Source organism: Lipomyces oligophaga (genome assembly GCF_038497815.1).
Source record: "Lipomyces oligophaga strain CBS 7107 unplaced genomic scaffold V1516scaffold_3, whole genome shotgun sequence".
Taxonomy (NCBI): domain Eukaryota; kingdom Fungi; phylum Ascomycota; class Lipomycetes; order Lipomycetales; family Lipomycetaceae; genus Lipomyces; species [Lipomyces] oligophaga.
The window spans coordinates 1,649,599-1,669,112 of NW_027117787.1; the positions used below are offsets into that span (position 1 = coordinate 1,649,599).

General features: G+C 45.4%; 8 protein-coding genes across 8 annotated transcripts; 3 read left to right on the top strand and 5 right to left on the bottom strand.

Annotated features, from left to right (window-relative positions):
• Positions 1-154: 154 nt before the first annotated feature.
• On the top strand, positions 155-1,852 carry V1516DRAFT_674024 (uncharacterized protein). Its single transcript, XM_066922016.1, has one exon. It carries the CDS (start codon positions 189-191, stop codon positions 1,656-1,658), a length of 1,470 nt encoding a protein of 489 aa, XP_066778440.1. The 5' UTR covers positions 155-188; the 3' UTR covers positions 1,659-1,852.
• On the bottom strand, positions 1,751-7,878 carry V1516DRAFT_674026 (uncharacterized protein). The gene is made up of 3 exons (XM_066922017.1): positions 7,528-7,878; positions 3,272-7,237; positions 1,751-3,211 (listed from the first exon to the last, which is right to left on the bottom strand). The coding sequence occupies exons 1-3, from the start codon at positions 7,726-7,728 to the stop codon at positions 1,904-1,906; spliced, it is 5,475 nt and encodes a 1,824-aa protein (XP_066778441.1). The 5' UTR covers positions 7,729-7,878; the 3' UTR covers positions 1,751-1,903.
• Positions 7,879-8,971: 1,093 nt separating this feature from the next.
• V1516DRAFT_305452 (glycoside hydrolase superfamily) lies at positions 8,972-10,571 on the bottom strand. The gene is made up of 2 exons (XM_066918880.1): positions 10,246-10,571; positions 8,972-10,199 (listed from the first exon to the last, which is right to left on the bottom strand). Exons 1-2 carry the CDS (start codon positions 10,293-10,295, stop codon positions 9,059-9,061), a joined length of 1,191 nt encoding a protein of 396 aa, XP_066778442.1. The 5' UTR covers positions 10,296-10,571; the 3' UTR covers positions 8,972-9,058.
• On the top strand, positions 10,412-11,938 carry V1516DRAFT_674032 (cytidylyltransferase-domain-containing protein). The gene is made up of 2 exons (XM_066922018.1): positions 10,412-10,780; positions 10,844-11,938. The coding sequence occupies exons 1-2, from the start codon at positions 10,416-10,418 to the stop codon at positions 11,808-11,810; spliced, it is 1,332 nt and encodes a 443-aa protein (XP_066778443.1). The 5' UTR covers positions 10,412-10,415; the 3' UTR covers positions 11,811-11,938.
• V1516DRAFT_299746 (uncharacterized protein) lies at positions 11,852-12,829 on the bottom strand. The gene is made up of 2 exons (XM_066918877.1): positions 12,731-12,829; positions 11,852-12,669 (listed from the first exon to the last, which is right to left on the bottom strand). Exon 2 carries the CDS (start codon positions 12,598-12,600, stop codon positions 11,893-11,895), a length of 708 nt encoding a protein of 235 aa, XP_066778444.1. The 5' UTR covers positions 12,601-12,669; positions 12,731-12,829; the 3' UTR covers positions 11,852-11,892.
• On the bottom strand, positions 12,780-13,664 carry V1516DRAFT_622747 (regulator of volume decrease after cellular swelling-domain-containing protein; the record flags this gene model as incomplete). The annotated part of the gene is made up of 2 exons (XM_066919594.1): positions 12,780-13,422; positions 13,468-13,664. 2 exons carry the CDS (start codon positions 13,662-13,664, stop codon positions 12,780-12,782), a joined length of 840 nt encoding a protein of 279 aa, XP_066778445.1.
• Positions 13,665-13,817: 153 nt separating this feature from the next.
• On the top strand, positions 13,818-16,383 carry V1516DRAFT_674036 (uncharacterized protein). The gene is made up of 2 exons (XM_066922019.1): positions 13,818-14,122; positions 14,168-16,383. The coding sequence occupies exons 1-2, from the start codon at positions 13,924-13,926 to the stop codon at positions 16,075-16,077; spliced, it is 2,109 nt and encodes a 702-aa protein (XP_066778446.1). The 5' UTR covers positions 13,818-13,923; the 3' UTR covers positions 16,078-16,383.
• V1516DRAFT_636783 (high-temperature-induced dauer-formation protein-domain-containing protein) lies at positions 16,159-19,461 on the bottom strand. Its single transcript, XM_066920034.1, has 3 exons — positions 19,124-19,461; positions 17,852-19,051; positions 16,159-17,804 (listed from the first exon to the last, which is right to left on the bottom strand). The coding sequence occupies exons 1-3, from the start codon at positions 19,217-19,219 to the stop codon at positions 16,350-16,352; spliced, it is 2,751 nt and encodes a 916-aa protein (XP_066778447.1). The 5' UTR covers positions 19,220-19,461; the 3' UTR covers positions 16,159-16,349.
• Positions 19,462-19,514: the final 53 nt, after the last annotated feature.

A 19,514-nucleotide genomic window follows, 5' to 3' on the forward strand; every position in this document is an offset into this window, starting at 1 on the left:
TTTTTCCGCGAACGGTGGCCCGATGCTCGTTTGTTAAAGTCGTCTGAAATAACCGTCCCCACTGAGCTCGCCGGAAAGAAGCCGGACCTCAGCAGATATAAATATATATTGATATCCTCCTGTCACTTCTGTCCTTACGATCACTTTTTCTACACCCCTCCCTTGTTGTACATTCACTACTCCTCGCAATGCAGTCGGCCCCTTTCGACATTGTGGGAAATCTCCCGCTGGATATCATTCCAGATATCGTCAAGTACATTCCCTGCATGACCGATCTTGTGCACTTTCAATCCGTATGCTGGAACTGGTACCATATCTTCACATCGCCATTCACCTACTCCAGCATTCTTCCTGCACTCGCCGATATCGACCAGTCTACTGTGTCGCCTTCCTCGCCTACAGACACCTATGACAGATTTCTGCGGAAATGTTACGCGCAGCACGCTGTCTCAACTCTACAGCTGTCTGCAGATAACTCGTACACTCTTGGTCCAGAGATCACAACCCAGATCGCCGTGCACGCTTACAATAAGACCCATCTCGTGCTCTATTTACTCTACGACCGTCGATTCCTCGTGTTTGACTTCACGGACCCTGCTGGCATTTCCAAGGGTCCTCGGACTCTCGAATTCGGCACGCGCAACGTCTCAGACATGATATTGTCTGACAATGGCTCTTATTTAGTTTGGATTGAGTCTGATAAAGACGCTATATTCGCATTCGATCTCGACAATGCTCGCGCTAACTCTGGCTCGTCTACAACGACCAGTCGTAACCAGATCGCTGTTTTCCCGTTCCCGGAACGTTGCATCCCTGCTGTGCTGAACCCCGTAAGTTGCGACGGCGAGCACCTTGTCGCGCGATTTTCAGTTGCCCGGGGTTCTCCAAACAAATTCTTCCTCGTCTGGGACCTTGCAAGCCGGCAATTGGTCTCCAAGTTCCCGTACACTGTCACTGGCTTATGGGAAACTTCAGCTATATTCAAAGACAAGCAGATCTACTTATTTTCACTCCCTCCACATGACTGCGACATTTCTCGCAAATCGGGCTCTTCGTTCATGTTTCCCGGCAATTGCAAAATTTACGACTTGGAAGGCAACACCATCACTTCGATCGGTATTCTTCCCGGTACCGAGCAACGGTATCTCCGGATGTCGTTCCCCATTTACCAAGACGGAAAAATAATCTACAGCATTGCAAGACGTGGCGGAATACACCGCGGTCACTGCTTATATACTGTTGAGCTTGACGAGCGGACACACATAGATCATCAGACTCGATTTTATCCTGCTTCTTCCCTCAACGAGCCAAAATCCTACGTGGCCAATTCCAAAGACTATTATCCCTTCCAGCAGATGATCCGGCAGCAAGGGTCACACTGTGCATACTATTTCCATTCAGTCGTCGGGTCTGAGTCCGCTACTTCACAGCCTTTCTCGCCATATACCACACCTTCAAGCTCCGGTGAATTGGAGATATACAATACTGCGTTTCCGGAGCGGAACCAAAGTAAACGCATTTGGTTGCAAAATACACTTGGCATTCTTGCCAACGAATCTTTTTTAGCTCAATTTGTCGGGTCAAAGGAGTTGATAGTCCGCCAATATGCGACATTTGATCAGCGCCATCGCCTCGTACCTTTGGAATACGTGCATTAATTAGAAGAGTTTGCATAGATGGCTTTTAGGTGGATAGAGTTTGGCATTAGGATGGGAAAGAGGGGAACAGGCTGGATTAGGTAATAATGATATAATATATTAATGGAAGAATGAATGATACACAATATTCAATTTCTCTTGCCACCGCTACAGATTTAATACATTCAAAATACAGAATAAAATAGAAAACCAAATTCTTAGTATTTCAGCTAGACAGTTCTATATTAAATAAGATTTAAAAAAATTCAGTTGTCATTCTCCTCTTCGCTCTCTAGATAAGCAACGATGTCACCTGCTTCGACAAAATCTCCACTTCTATGGACGATCTTGATCACCTTTCCGGCGCTAGGAGCGTTGACAACCATCTCAGTCTTCATAGCCTCGACGACTATGATACCATCACCCTTCTTGACTACATCACCGACTTTCACTAAATCTTTCCAAAATCGACCTGCAACTTCACCGTAGACAGGCACGGCATCGTCAGAAATCTGAGCGTCGTCGCCCGCGCGTGCACCATCGTCTTCAGATGCAAGCAGCTCTGCATTTGAGACTTGGATCAGCTTAGCAATCTCATCCGTTCCTTCGTGCTGTTTGCGCGCAAACTCGGCCAGTTCCTCACCGTTGGCCTCTAGCCACTTGTGATATTCACCGTAGTCAAACACACCATCTTCGATATCGATCACAAATCGACCGTGGTTCACCTCGTCTGTCAAAACAGCGAGTTCTTCTTCAGACACTGGATAGTACTCGACCCGATCATAAATATCGAGTAGCCATGGACGATCTTGCTGGCCTAATGTTAACTTGTCCCAAATAGGGATTGTACGGCCAACGAGCTGATAACCACCTGGAGAATCCATCGTGTAGATGCACATGTACATGCCACCAATACCGACGGTACCATTTGGTGTGAACGTTCGTGAAGGATTGTACTTTGTACCTAGGAGGCGATGTCGTGGATCCAACGGAACAGCGCATGGAGCTCCTAGGAATACATCTCCAAGTCCAAGAACGAGGAACTTCGCCTCATAAAGAATATTTTTAATGATCTCTCGATCGTCCAAGTGATTCACCTGCTGCAGGAAATCAACATTATTGGGCAACCATGGCGCAGAGTTGCGAATAGTTTCCCGGTAACGATCGACCGCAGCGAGCGTGGCTGAATCTTCAAACGCCAACGGAAGTTTGATAACCCTCGATGGAACCTGCCAGTTATCCGACAATTTGAACTCTGCTTCATACGAGACTAGCGTATCCAACAATGTTTTCTGCGATGTTACAAGTCCATTGTACTGAATCAGCACCGACCGAACGCCAGGTGACATCTCCACAATTCCTAAAGTCGACCGCTTTTTCACCATCTCAGATAGTTGATATACTCTGTATGAAAGTCGAAGATCAAGAATGTTCTCACCATATTCTACTAAAATATATCGGTCACCTGCTTGGCGATACACTACCTTTGGATTTGTTGAGGTTTCGTCCGCTTGATAGATAATAGGATTCTCAAGTGCTCGACTTGAAAGCTGCTCAACAACAACTCCAGTACCCTACTCTAGATTAGCATTTCTCAAATAAATAAAATAATTTATCAGTTCAAATAAACTTACAGCCGCTGCATTCTTATCCTGCGTCTTCTTGAGGTCTATAGCATCATCAAATGACAACAACACGAAATTAATCGAATCGCCCGGCTTCAACTGTCCCACCTTCCACATCTCGGCCTCTGCGACAACCACAGGACAAACGAATCCACCTAGGGAAGGTCCATCACAAGTTAAAATAACAGGCTCATCACCAGTGAAATTGATCGCTCCAAGTGCATAGACGCAGTCGTGGATGTTAGACGGGTGAAGTCCCGCCTCGCCTCCATCAGGACGAGCCCATTCAGGCTTAGGTCCAATCAATCGAATTCCAAATCGATTTGAGTTATAATGGACCTTCCATGTCGCGGCTAGGAACTCATCAACAGCCTGCTGCGTAAAGAAATCAGGGGCTCCATGAGGTCCCGAGAGGACACCGATTTCCCAGATTTTAGGATAGGATGGAATTAGCGACTTCTCAATAGCCTTAGGTTCGGAAATCGGCGCAGGAATACTACATGAAGCAATCTCAGGCTGACCAAGGAACACAACATCGCCAAACTTGAGTACGCGACCGTTATATCCACCCATGTTTCCTAGAGCAAAAGTCGATCGAGATCCTAGATATTCAGGAACATCAAGTCCGCCTCGGATTCCAATATAACATCGTGCACCAGTCTCAATCTTGCCCACGGTGAGAACTTGGCCGGCCTTTACACTAACTGGCTCCCACATCCCTACTGCAGTTCCGTCAACCGTAGGCTTCGTGGAACCACCTGTGATTGCGAACATAGAGTCAGTGTGGAATTTGATTGTGGGACCAGTCAAAGTACACTCGATCGCAGGCGCCTTAGAGTGATTGCCCACGGCAGTGTTTGCAAGTCGGAATGCGAAGTCATCCATTGGCCCTGAAGGAGGCACACCAATTCGCCACATCTCGACACGACCAGGATAATCCTGAACTGTAGTGTAAGAACCAGGCGCAAGCAATTCAATCGCTTTGGCATTATATTTCCAGGTATCCAACAGACGAGTCGACACCGCACCAGTAGCGAATAATTCTGATGATGCAATGGAACGCAGATAATCGACATTCGTTACAATTCCGGAGACTACAGTATGCTCTAAAGCGTCGCAAAGCTTTTTAAGCGCCTCTTCACGATCCTTACCATAGACAATGATCTTAGCTAGTAGGGGATCGAAAGAGGTCGAAACTTCGGTTCCTTTAGCTACCCACGTATCCACACGAGCATCCTCTGGGAATTTGACCTCGATCAGCTGGCCTGGAGAAGGCAAGAAATCCTTGGCTGGATTCTCAGCATATAAACGAGCCTCCATAGAAGCACCAGTTACTTTTATCTTAGAGGGATCGAAATCCGGAGGGGTGTTAGCAGCAACCAAAAGCATCCACTCGACAAGATCAAGACCAGTCACCATCTCAGTTACAGGATGTTCAACCTGGAGTCGTGTGTTGACTTCAAGGAAATAAAACTCTTCGCGCTTGGCATCGTAGATAAACTCGACTGTTCCTGCGCACTTATACTTCATCGTACTCACAAGACTCTCTGCAGCAGCGTCCATCTGCAGACGAACTGCTTCGGGAAGATTTGGAGCCGGAGTTTCTTCAATGATCTTCTGATTACGTCGCTGTAACGAACAATCACGCTCGCCAAGCGAAATCGCATTTCCATTTCCATCACCGAAAACTTGAACCTCAACATGACGCGCGTTGCTAACATAACGTTCCAAAAATACGCTAGAGTCGTTGAAGTATTGCTGACCCATTCGACGAACTTGATCATACGCTTTTTCGAGTTCCTGAGCGCTGTCGCATTGCTGAAGACCGATACCGCCACCACCAGCAGAGCTCTTCAGCATAACTGGATATCCGATCTTCTCGCCAGCCTCAAGTGCTTCCTCGACAGTTTCAAGCAGTCCAGTACCAGGAACAAGAGGCACTTTTGCCTTAGTAGCAATCTCACGAGCCGAATGCTTTAAACCAAGAAGACGAATAGACTCAGCCGAAGGGCCCACGAAAACGATACCTTCTTTCTCGCAGGTCTCTGCGAACTCGGCATTTTCAGACAAGAAACCGTAACCAGGAATGATTGCTTGAGCCCCTGAGGATTTGGCAGCATTAATAATCTTGTCGATCCGCAGATATGTCTCTGCCGCAGAGTCACCTTCGAGAGAGATGGCATCATCGGCATTGAGAACATGAGGAGCAAATCGGTCACCTTCGGAAAAAACAGCAATAGACTTGATTCCAAGCTTCTTCAAAGTTTTAATGATACGAACTGCAATTTCACCTCGATTGGCGACCAAAACAGTTTCAAACGGCTTTTTGACAACAGCAGGTTTCATCGACTGCACGTAAGAACGCCAACCACCAAACTTAGTCACGTCCTTTGCGCCATCAAAACCATTCTCCTCGCAGACAAATCCCTTAACCCAGTGACCATTTTCGAGCTCGACAGAACCAATAGCCAGAGGAGGAGGAACAAGAGATATGAATGCACCAAAGTTCTCGGAGGGAATGTCATACACTTCCAGTTCGATTTTCTCACCGACTAATGATTCATGACCGGGAAGAATGCGACGCAAACCAGGCTTAGGCGGAGTGGTGTTTGAAAGATGGTACAATCTATAGTTTGAAGAAGTGGAAGTCTTATAAGCTAATGTAGCATTGAGCTCCGAAAGCTGCCAATTCAAAGGAAGTCCAGACAAGTGCGCTCCAACAACGGCAAGTTCCATGGTATCTTTCGACTTGACGATCTTCGGGAGGCTGGAAATCAATTTATCGTCTACTTCCGGCTTTGTGAAGATATCCGTGTTTCCAAGTCGGCGAGAAGTAGGAGCAAGAAATCTCTGGGCCAGATCCAGTAAAGCATAGTCATTGAAAGTCCGTGAAATCAAAGTCACGCCAAAGGGCAAGCCGTCGTCACGGAAACCAGCAGGAATGGCAAGAGCCGACATATCAGCAAAGTTGACAAAGTTTGTGTAGGTTCCCTGATATGAGTTGACTTGAACTGGCTCTTTAGCAAGTTCTTCGAACGTAGGGTTTAAGGGAGCAGTAGGCACAATGAAGCCGTCAAAATCACCAAATTGCTTTTCGATAGCACGTTCGAGATCTTTTCGTAAATATTCGTAAGTGAAATAATCAGCTGCGGTAAAATTCTCGGCCTTTTTGACAATTCCAAGTACCACTGGGTCGATTGCTCCAGGATTGGACTTGATCAAATCTGCAATGACAGTGTAACGTTCACCGACCCATGGGCCTTCATATAAACAAGCTGCCAGCTTGTAGAGAACTGAAAAGTCCTGCGGCACGACATCAACCCCTAGCTCGGCAAATTTGTCCAAAGCCTTTTTGTAGAGAACAGGATTCTGAGTCTCATGATAGAAAATAGGCTTGTCCGGAACAGCAAAGCGCGGTTTGGGTCCAAACGAGGTCAGAATGTGTGCTGGTAGAGGGCGGGAAAAGGCATCTTCGGGATCGTATTGAGCGCATATGGAAAAGGCTAATTGAGCATCAGGAAGATTCATGGCGAAGATGGAGACGCAATCAAGAGTACGGCATGCGGGTACAACACCTGTTGCCGAAAATGTACCACGAGTTGGCTTGAGACCAATAGCATTGTTGAGCATGGCAGGAACACGACCAGAGCCAGCAGTATCGGTGCCCAGAGCTAGAGGAACTATACCGCGCCCAACGAGGTTACCAGAGCCGGCGGATGAACCTCCAGAAACATGTTTTGCCGAGAAGGCGGAGGGGGTCTTTCCATAAGGGGAACGAGCACCGACAAGACCAGTAGCAAATTGATCAAGATTTGTTTTACCAACGACGACGGCACCGGCTTGCTTAAGAACAGAGACGATGGTAGCGTCTTTGTCGGGGTTGTATAGATAGGCGGGACACGCCGCAGTGGTAGGATAGGTAACGGCATCGATGTTGTCTTTCGGGGCGAAGGGAACACCAAACAAGGGAAGATCCTGCACCAGTTAGTATACAAATACGATGATTACAAAAGAAGATGGTATCGAAAGATTGAGGATGATTTAATAGCAACTGAGCCAATTGAATCGAAATGTGAGCGGTGCGGTGCTAGTAATAACCAAACTGCAGACGAAATCACAGAAGTAGAGCTGAAGTTGGTATCAGGCAGGCTGTATACACCTCATGCAATCAAAACAATTTCAACAGCCTCAACAAATTCAAATCTCCATCAGCCTCAATCAACCTAACCTCAAACTAATTGTAAAAAAAAGAGGAGTTAACACACTTTTGGGTCCTTTCCCGACTTCAGGATAAGCTCAAACTCGGCAGTAACCTGAGCCGGGGTTCCAAAGGTAATCCAAGCGGGATCTGACTTGTCGAAAGACTCGACGAGATCGACCAGTCGTTTCGTTGCCTCTTCAGGGGAGGAAGCAATCTGGGCCTCGCGCCATTGCGAGATTGACCAGCCGATAGTGGACGGAGCCATTTGGAGGAGCTACCGGGCAGGTAGAATTAGGGAATGAGACAATTTCTACGCTGGAGAAGGACGATGAAAGAGCTTCAGCAGCGACAGAAGACAGAACTCCTGAGAAATCGGGGGAGATGGCACAATTAGAAATTTGGAAACAATAAGAAGAGTGGAAGTAAAAAATGAAAAGTTGACGATGTATGAAGGTGGGAGAGACATTTTACTGGCCCGGAAGTGCGACTCGGAGTCCGGGTCTGGGCGCAGATAAGCTTGCCGATAAGCACTCCGGCGGGATTGCAGACGACCCGGAGGAGACCTGCGGACAACTGCGATCGGGGCTGGCCGAGAAGGAGTACAGCACCAGCACAGTTAACAAGCTAGCGAATTGTTTAACAATCAGATATATGCAATCGTATGTCAATCATATGATAGTCATATGCGGAGATATAACTGGGGCTAGCATCTTCTAGCTATCATAGAGTGGGGTGGTGGAGAGGTAATGAAGATGACGAAGTTCTTTACCATCTTGAATTCCGAGATGGATTAAATCTCTTATAGAGATTATACATCGTACGAGCTAAATATCTTAAATATCACTTTAGTTATGAGCGCGGTAATATATGTCTGGATTCCCAAAATCGATAATTTTATATATATACCTGAGCCGTCACTCATTCCCCGGAAGTGCTTCAGGTCTGGTCCAACTGGAAACGAAGATGACTCGCAGCCACAGTTTATCTCTGGCTGTTCATGTTGAATGATATCTACAATCATGAAATGACCGAGTTGTTTGCTTGCTACTCTTTGAAACAGTATGGGGTATCATCCCATATCTGCTGAATTCTGATTATGAAAGTCTTGACTTTCTTAGTTTATTGCTCTCTCCACCCGACTGTTTATTCGCACGTACTGGTCTACTCTCCGCCCACTTCCCACCACATTCTCCCGTTCCCCAGTCCCCCAATTCTTGTTCCCTATTGCCCCATTCGACCCGTTCCACCATCCTTGCGCCAACATTATCCAGACCCGATCCGGTTTAGCCGCCCTTTTCTTTCTTTCAGTTCCGTGCGTATAAGTACTGGCTCTTCGGTCCCCGCCGGTCGCCGTCGCCCCGCCGCACTTCCTCGGCAAAAACCTCTAAACTTTCCAAATTGGGAAGATAGTAAACGATCCATACAGAACTATTGGATCTAATAAAGTATTCTACTCAGTTTCAATAATTGAATCAACAAATATATTCTAGATATCTATTGATGGCCAAAATTAGATCCGATTTAATCAGCACTCCGAGGTCGACAAAACGAGCTGGCAAACCCAAATCAAAGAAATGAAATGACGAATGCAGAGCTTACAGCCTTCTGAAATTATCGAATACACTATCAATCGGGTGTATCCAATTGTTTTCGTGAACCAATTTATCTATTCCTCCGAGATTCGAAACAACTTCAGCAACGATTGAGTCAGGATCAGACGTCGGCCGATCGCTGCTCGATTCCCACCACATTGCTCCACCCAATCCACGCTGCTTGATGTAGCCAGCTTTCAATCGAGCCGATTCGAGTGATTCGTACGTGACAAACTTGCGTTCCTGTGAATCAAAACTGTATGCAGCTATGGCCTGATGGTCAATCAACGCATGCGGAGAAAGTGCTTTATAATCGAAGACACCATTTTCCCAGCTTCCAGTGTTGCCGGCTCCTTGGAATGACCTGCCAAGGCCATCTGTATTTGCAAATGAACGTCCATAGAGTGGCATGCCCAACACGATCTTGTCCGCAGAAACACCCCTAGATTGCACGTATGTAATCGCTGCATTCGCATTGACTGATCCGCCATAGATATTTGCCTGGTGGCCGCACACATTTACGTTCGCGAACGCAGGGCCAGAAAAATCGTAAGCCATCATGTTCCAGAAATCCAGACATCTGTCCATTGCAGGAATATCTAACATGTTCAAATTATGTGGCCCACAGGGAGTTGCAATCGTGAGATAGAATCGCACGCCAGACACTCCTCGATTTTGCAACTCCACCTGGTAACAATCCATGGCTTCCCTGATTTCTCTCAATAGAAGTACGAACTGGCCGGCTTCTTCGGCCGTAGCAGGATATTCCCAGTCAATATCGAGACCATCTAGACAAAGATCTTTGATCAAGTTCATGGCGCTACGAACAAATTCTGCTCGTTTGGCCGGACTGCATGCCATGGGTGCAAAATTGTGAGAGTAAGTCCATCCACCTATGGAGAGCAAAACTTTGAGATTGCGGTTTGCCACTTTAGCGACCATTAGCTGCTTGAAGTTGCCGTAAACATTCGTTCCCGTATCATTCCAGCTATCGCCCTCGAAATGAATTTCTTTGTCTGCATAGAGATCGCTAAGAATGACACTTCCAGTGTCTGAGTCAATATTTGCGAATGCGTATAAAATATGCGTTACTTGATCTAAGGGCAGATCAGTAACAAAGTGATGACGAGCGTATATTGCCCAACTAAGAGATTAGATATGTATTAAGACAGTATCCAAGTCAGTCATACTTGCAAAAGTATAGTACAGATTTGTATTTTGACATTGTGTTAAACTCCATTTCATACTCATGTGTATTTGTATTTATATATACATAGGGTTATGGTAATACAAGGACGTACCAAAGTATGAACAGGATTGGGACATATCACAATAGTCAATCCATCCATGAAAGAATGCAATGATAATAAATATCGGCGGTCGACAAGCAGAGCCAATGGCGGAAGCAACCGCTCAAATTGAAGAAGATCTGGCATCTGCTGGATCTGGGAAATTTGCCGATTCTACCCAATCCAATGACTCTACTGAGTCTTCCGCAAATATGGATAGATCACCCAGTCAAAGCGAAGCCGAGCCAACAGCTCCGATTAGAATAATAAACGATATAGACACAAACACGTTTATCCGAGCGAAAACTAACCAGGAAATTCGTGATACCAAAGAGTATCTGAAATATAAGCCAGAAGGCTATGATATTAATCCTCCTCCCATCGATCGACCGGCCCGCATCTATGCAGATGGCGTCTTTGATTTATTTCATCTAGGGTGAGATTTTGCTGATATACACACAAAGGCCTTCTTGAGACTTTCGAATTAACTTTTGATCAGACACATGCGTCAGCTAGAACAGGCAAAAAAAGCGTTTCCAAACGTTCAATTGATCGCTGGAGTTCCAAATGACATCGAGACTCATCAGCATAAAGGTCTGACAGTTTTGACCGACCAGCAACGATACGATACGATCCGGCACTGTCGCTGGGTGGATGAGGTGATTGAGAACGGGCCGTGGGTTGTCACACCTGAGTTTCTCGAAGAGCACGATATCGACTACGTAGCCCACGATGACATTCCGTACGCTGGATCTGACGGCTCTGCAGACATCTACCTGCCGCTTAAAATTGCAGGAAAATTTTTGGCCACGCAGCGAACGGCCGGAATCTCAACTTCAGATATCATAACTCAGATAATTCGCGACTACGACAAATATCTCATCCGCAACTTTTCTCGTGGAGTCACTAGACAAGAACTCAACGTTTCCTGGCTAAAAAAGAATGAGCTCGACTTCCGACGCCATATAGCTGATTTCAGAGACTCCTTAAAAAATAATATTACTAGTACTAGACAAGAATGGAGCAAATACATCGGTTCTCCTGCTTCGACACGGCGAAAAAGGCCTAGAAAGATGCTCGCTTCCGAGGCCCGATCACCAGATGCAGAATCGGTCATTTCAGTGTCTCCCAGCGTTGCGAAAAGCATCAGTCATCCATTTACAAAACGACGACGCATGAATGAGTCCCTGACTTCAATTAATTCGCTTACCGAAGGTGCTGAATCGTCGTCTGTCTCGCCACTGGACCAATCTGCTGCAGCAACTGATTGTGATGTCTATGACGATGGCGACGACGACGACGACGACGAAGACGATAAACGAGTTTTATTGGGTCTTCCCACTTTCCTCAATGGCTTCAAAAATTGGATCTCCTCAAATCGACGAGGCCCAGAGAGCGCGACCTCGGATCAAGATATTGACGTTCTTGATGAGAATGAGAAAGAAGACAAGAGTGACAAGGAATAACAGCATGTGTAGTTTGATTTGTATTAGCTCAATATAAGTTGGATCGAGAACCAGTCTCCTCCAACCCAATCTCAACCACAGTCTATAATCCCGTAGTGTCTTCTAATTCGTCTTTATCTTCATCACCCCATTCTGCACGAGTAATTGCTTCCAGAGCTTTCATAGAGCGGACCACACGGTCTAATTTGGTCATGACAAGCTCAATCATTTGCTGAGCATGGCTGAAATGGTCGACTTTAAATAGCTCCGAAGTCCGGTCAAATGAGATTTCCTGGTCATCCAAGTCCCATAACTTGTTTTCGTCTGACACCAGCTCGATCGCGATATCTGATTTTTCCAGCTCGGAAACGAGTTCGATTTGCGCACGCTTGAGCTCTTGTAACGCGGAATCATGTTCCCGTAAAACAAGCTCCCGATCTTGCTGAGTTCCTTCTGGAATCGTCTCTTTTCTTTTTGATTTCATGACTTTGCTTGCGTCTTCCTTTACTTTGTCCATGATATCCAACGCCGCCCATATCGCTTCATGTTTATCTGGCATCGACTGCACCGTCATTGTGGCCGCCGTGCCCGATGATTGTGCAACCATGGCGGCTATATTCGACAGCGGAACCTGCATTGCTTGTGACTGCGTATTAGCTGGGAATGGCATCTGTGCTATCGTGTTCTTCGGGGTGCCTGGCGTCATCGATAGCCTGTTTAAGCCGTGACCCGTCGAGACTGACGATATTGAGGCCGAGGAGGTGAACGCATGTCTTGAGCGATTTCCGGATGATATATCGTAGCTATTCATTATAATCCTGTCCGGCTTTGTTTTAACAAATAATATATGTATTATTACCCCCGTACGGTATAGTAATATCTGAAATTAGAACGGGCACTTACTCCCAGCTTTTGAAAGATCGGAGTGACTGAATACTTACGTAAGCATATCCAGCATATAGTTATCAATGCGCAATACAAGATATATTACTATTCTAATCGTCGATGCTTGATTGTCGGACCATCGCAATCATTTTCATCGCTTCTATTATTGCTTTCTGCGTCGGCAAATCTCTCTCCATCGACTTCCAGCTCATTTCGGACTCGTTCTTCCCCTTCGACTTCAATATCTCGAAACTGGTCCACATTTTCTGCTGTTATCCATTGATGGCCATTTCCTGAAGCAAATATATTCTCGTCTTGATTAACTATCCGTAGTGCATTGTCATTGTCATCCTGGTCCTCAATTTGATCGTCAGAACTGTCTTCAATCGGATCTGGATTTAGGGCAACACATGTAGCCAATGCCTCATACAATTTATGTAAATCTTCCTCTGAATCAGCAGTAGATCCAGCCAAACTATGAATCACTATTTCCAAAAATGTTGTTTGCCCATTATCGTACACTGTGCCGACATCTCTATTTTCATGATCCTCCTCGTCGAGATCCGCCTGAGAATCCGTCTCTTCGACCTCAGGTATAGTTCCGCCATTATTTTCTTCACTCTCCGGTAAATAATCCAATTGCATATATATCCCTTCGGTTGGAGACCTTTGCAAGGCATGTAGATTGAGAGTACTGTACGAGATCGACACACCGCTTTGACTCGCCGGACTAAACAGGATAATAGACCTTGGAAATTAGTTGGTTTTTACCTTCAATCCCAAAACTACACACCTATTTGAAACGTAAACATCAATGCTGGAGTCGCGCGTGATGTTTCCGATCCCTGGAAATTCGACATCACTCGGACATACGGTCAATCTTCTTCCTGTTGATTCATAGTGCAACTGAGCTCTGACTTCACTATCAATACCACTTGCTTCGCCTAGTTCGGAATAAGCCGGCACCTCAGTTATAACCTCAAAAGCCATGATTTCCTTAAGTCTAAATTGGATCCAAACTTTTCCCCAGTCAAGATCGCAGCTGTGGATTCTAGTGCGCAACGTCACGTGAACAATACGCGTTTAAAGCGTGTTTATTGTTTATTTACATGTGTAAACGCGTTGATTCAAATCCTGCTTAGGATGCCATCTCCTGAAACTCTTTTTATGCAGCTCATTCTGTTGACTAAATTTCCTGATTTACTCAATCAACTAGTAACTTTAGTTTTTTGTTTTCTTCTTATTTATCATGACTCGACGAAGTTATTGCTCCAGCCGTCCTCAAACTTGTACTCCTTCTAAGCAGATTGTTGAAACCCCTACAGTCTTTGCCACCGCTCGTTATCGAACGAGATCTATAGCTCGAGCGATTCGTGAATATACTCCTCCTAGTATTGCGCACCAAGACACACCTGCCGCCGTTACTGCTACCTCGGCTGTAGTTCCAGGTTGGTAATCTATTAATAAGACGAATATCTACTAAACGCACCTAGTTTCGCGCTCCTTGTTCCATGGTTTTAAGCGTGCCCACATTATTGCTTTGATTCTCATTTGCTTCTCCTTAACTCTCGCTCGATTTCCCTCTTCTGTTCAATCGGTTGTTCGGGCACTTTCGTATAATCCTTGTACTCTATTTCCCACTTATGTACCTCGCATTTCTACCAATTCTGCTGTTATTCAGCTCACTGATATCCGCACCAGCTTATTGAACCTTGATCAGCTTGCGTACGCTCTATACGATGATCTTGTCCGTTTGAGCGACTCTGAATCTGCGTGTTCCTCTCCATTTAGCGATGAATCGGATACCAAGACTGAGACTGGATTCAAACTGTGTCATTCTGCAGCTTCCCATGCTACTAGCATTCTAACTGAATCTTCTGAAGTATTGAGAGATATCCATGATCAAGTGTCTGAGTCAATCGACTTTGCTGGACAGAAAGTACAGCAATTGGCAAAAACTGACAAGCACTGCAAAATCAACGAGGCTGATTTCCTCAACGACCTTGCTTCCATTCATGAGTTCGTTAAGTCTGCGAGCGACCAACTGGGTCATATATCCAAGAAATTCATCTCTTCTTGTATTACTCCTACTCGCGGTATTCAATGGTATGACGAGATCTATCCTCAACTTGATACTTCCCTCGACTTTGCGTCAGCTGCCAGCAAGATCGTCCAAGCGCTGTTTCTGAAGAAGCTCGCGCTTGCACTACCTGAAGAAATTGCGATTCGTCGACATTCAGAGCTCCTTACTTATTTTGTAGACTTTTCGTTCTGGAAATCTCTCCATTCTGCCTTGACAATGATCCACGATAAGCACCATGCATTCAAACTTTTGCAGACCACAAGACAAGACTTTGAAGAAATCGTTCCGCCGGGAACTGAGCTTTCTGGGTCGTACATGTTTATGAAATATTACGCGAATCCTCATTGGGCAATGCTGCTACGAGATAACCATAAAGCAATTGAATTTTCCAGATCGAAGTACGAAGTCAATCTCGACGTAATTAGTCGTGACGAATTTTTGTCGAATTTTGAACAAGATCTATCAAATTCCATGACTGGTATTTCGGATCTTTTCCTACGTACGCTTGCAAAATCGAGCGCAGCTATCTTTGAGCTTGTTGAGTTGGACAAAAGTTATTCATCCAAATTTTTCAAAGAGGCTACCGAGCGCATCCTCTTGAACAGAATCTATTCCTATGAGCTGGCAAACAGCGAGCTACCGAACCTCGCATCAAAAATACATGGTGCAAAGCTGAATTCTGAATTTACGAGCAAATCCTTCTTCTCGACTCACAACCGACTGATTCAGAGGCTTTATACTATTTCCTCCAATATTCGATATCTGCTTGGTCGTCACCATATGCCCCGCCAGAGAATTCATTCTGCACTGTTAGAGGAAGCCGCCATCACCGGAGGCTGGGTGTTTCAAGAAGATCCTGGCACGTTGGCTCTGCACTTAGCGAATCCAATTTACCTGCAAAGCATTGCCATCGGAAATTTGCCGGTTCTATTTTCGCCTACCCAGGGCCGAGCAGCAGCTGTACATGTAGAAGTATGGGTTGAAGTTGAAAATACTGACTTGCGTCAGACTTTACAAGAGTCCACCAACAGCATTTACCGCTATCCCTGCGAGAGCTATGAATATGAGGACAGCGAGTACTACTATCTCCCTGAAGATGTTGATACGCTCGCAGATAAATACATCAAGATTGGCCAATTTGATTACGATTTGAACCTTCATATGCCAATGCAATCCTTTCCCATGCCTATTGCTATCGCCGCAGCTTTGGAAGTCATCCCCATCCAAAATATCGCCTATAGATTCCCGCTCCGCGATTTTGAATTCGGTGCTTCTGTGGTAGGATCGGTTAATGCTTATGGTATTCCTATCACCAATTAGTTTACATATTTTGCATATAATTTTATGTGATTACGAATGGTTCCTCAAGTGACCTGGTTATGAATTAGCATGTTAATGGTACTTGCTCTTCAGTGTACTAGTTATCATCTTTCTGTTTCTGTTTTGTTTCTGCGCCTGTTTGATTCATGGATTGAATGATTTTCTGTGTCTATATTTTGCAATACCACGTATTACTGTTAAACTTATTAATTGTATGAATACATATTCTACAATATATGATATAATGCACACAAGTCTAGATGAGTCAAGATTCAGTCACCAGGTGGTGCACCACCCGTGGCAGCGTTCAGTTTGTCCAGCATTGATTTGGCTACGGCGTCTACCGCTCCCCGGGGCCGTAACAGACTTGGACCTTCTGGCTTTGTTTCTTGAACTCGGAAGAGAGCAACTTTAGTTCCTCGCCAGACACCGCACCACGCGCTGGTTGTAGTTCCCGTTACAGCAGCCATAAGGCCATTGCTATTTCCTTGCTCACCATTCGCTCCAACAACTTCGTGCATCACAAAAATTGATCCCCAGAGTAGCGCCGAATACCACCCTCGCGCACCGGGTGTCCACTCGAACGGGGAAGGTTCCCGAAATGATCGCACATACGAGCTGGGCAATATCACTTCGTCATCAAGATGTCGGATTGCTGAAAGTATTTCATTGTCCTGAGTCGATCTTTTCATCGGTTGGCCAGAGCCGGTGGTAGAGGTCAAAGATGCTGCTTGAAGTTGCTTGAAATGTGGGATATATCCGGGAAGGACGCCAAGAAGATGTGTAATGACTACCAAGTTCAAATTGGAATGCCAGGAATCAAACCATTCCTGCGAAGGAACAAATAAGCCACTCGCAAATCCATCGGCAGCAGCCGAGATGGGAGCCGACTCAGAAACAGCACTGGATGAGAAGCTTTGACTGCTAGTTCCTTCATTCACATTGCTTCTACTGCTACTACCAGCGCTATTTATGCCATTCAAATCTTTATCCATAGGCATCTTGCCCTTTCCTTTTCTGTCCTTTCCCTTGAGTCTACTCGAGTCGGTGTTGTCCATGACTACAATGACATCTTGTTTTCGATCAATAGGACCTTCTGATCCTCCTTGGGACCGTCTTTGTAGTCGTACATCTTCTAGACATCGTTCTAGAGTAAGTTGATCTAGTGCTTCGAATCTTTTTCGGTTTCGAAAAATACTGTACAGCAGATTCGCATTCGATTGATGGTTGTTCGTCACAATCATATCGGTCATAGCCGTCAGCATCTTGTCGACTAAACCATGGTTGGACTCGTTAGCAATCAAAAACGAGGGTGCCGATAAAACATTGTACAACTGCATCATCCGACCACAAGTTAACCGACCAATGTTGGAAATATGGGGCGACATGTTCGTTTGAATATCCAATAGCGAAGGATACAGCGGCGACAGCTTGTCGTTATTTGCGAGCATCAAACTGTAGATTGACAATAACAAATAGTCCGCATAAGACGAATAACGGCTCCAGCCTGAGATTCGCATGAACGAAGGAAGCGAGTCGTGCGCTTCAAATGACTTATTTAATCGCACGCTAAATACCGGATCCGCAGATATTGTTTGCAAAACATATATACATAATCGAACTAAACCGGTCCGACCAGAATCAATTCGGTATGTATATGCATAGAACAAAAAGAGTACAACAAAGTCGTGCACTCGATCTGAAGAAATGATATAATTTCGAAACCTCTGGTAAGTGTTAGCTGATGTTTGCTCGAGTTAGAAACAGTGCGTACCACATTCTGTCGAATCAGGTCCCAAAACAGCATGATCAGTTCGGGGGCCCATTCAATTTGCTGTTGACTCCCAGGCAAATACGAAGATGCAGCTTGCATTGGCTGGTTGAGCAACCGCGACATCCCGTCGGCCAGAAACTGCAGATCCTGAACTCGGTGCACTCGTCCAAGATAAAATTTATACCAGTTTCTTCTCTTATTCTGCAATCTTGAGGATGTCTCTGGTATAGATTGCTCCGGTGATACATCTAGTGGAAGACCTAGAGCCTGGAGATCCTCGCTCTCAGGAACGGAGTAGGTGATCAATACTAGCAGAAACTGAAGACAGTAGGTCACCAATAACTGACGAGGATCGAAAAACATGACATGATTGTAAGGTACCCGCCAGCCAGGATTGTACTTCATAGCTGTGTTTAAAAGAGAGCAAAGAACACTCAAAACAATGCGCTTATCAGGTCGACAAACCAAATAAGACGTGAACTTTACGCCATGAACAGAAAGTATACCGGGAGACAAATACATGGCCTCTGAAGTGATCGCAAGTAGTGTACGAAGAGTCTCAACTTTGTTTGATTCCATCTGGTTTGTTGTGCCAGTCGGTGTATCATTGCCGATACCAGTTTCCCAGATTGTGTATGTCAAAGGCATCGAGCTCTGGCTAGCCGAAACAGGAATGGCAAATCCAGGTAAAAATAAGAAGTCAACCAGTGTATCAAGTAATGCAGCTCCTAAAGGACGATCATCAAATTCCAAATTTGATCCGGCGTCTTGTTCTGGCGAGTTATGAACTATATCATTATCGCTATGATCCAGCGTCTGTCCGAGACCCCAAAATAGATCATTTTGCCAGGACTCTAGTTCCCGCTTTTCAAACAAAAATGGCAAGACGCGAGTTAAAATTCGCATGCAGTTCAATGCTTCTTTAGTCGCTGTGGCCGGTGTCAAGAGTGGCACTGCTGGTTGAGATCTACTGTCATTCAGTTCTGTGTTGCGATCAGATAGATCTTGCGCTGAGGTCCCCGGAGTCGCCGGAGTCAAAACATATATCTCCGGAGCAAGACGAAGAATATCTGCTAAACGAGTTATGACAGCTATGATCAAATGCTCCAGATTTTCCGGAACCGAGTCTCTTGTCCGCCGGACATCTGCCGCCGTTATGAGAGTAAACACATCGTCTGCATTTTCAGGAACTTCCCAGAACTGGAAATACGCACACACGTCAGCATCTCATATTCGACAACCCACAGAGCAAACTAGCACAAGAAAACAAACCTGATTCCAGAACGGATCCTCTACAGGGATCGCTGAATCTTCAAACAATCGAAAAACCGACTGCTTGAAGCTCAATTTGGAATTCCCTGTTCCCATGGCGGAGCAAAGAATGGAATGTTTTGCACTATCCTATCCTTTTTAGTTCGGAGACAAAAGTAGCTGCAGAATAGAGTAAACTAGCAGCTTCAAATGCCAAACACGCGCAGATATTGATGGAAATTGACGTTGAAAACGACGGAAGCAATCTCTAGAAATGCACGTCGATACTGAATCTTGTTCCTCTCAGACTGCTTCACTCGACCTGATGACGACATTAAGCGAGCCAAGCCAGCTGCCAGTTAGTATGTATCACAACGAGTCACATGAGCTAAAGTTTGTGAGTTGTTCAGGG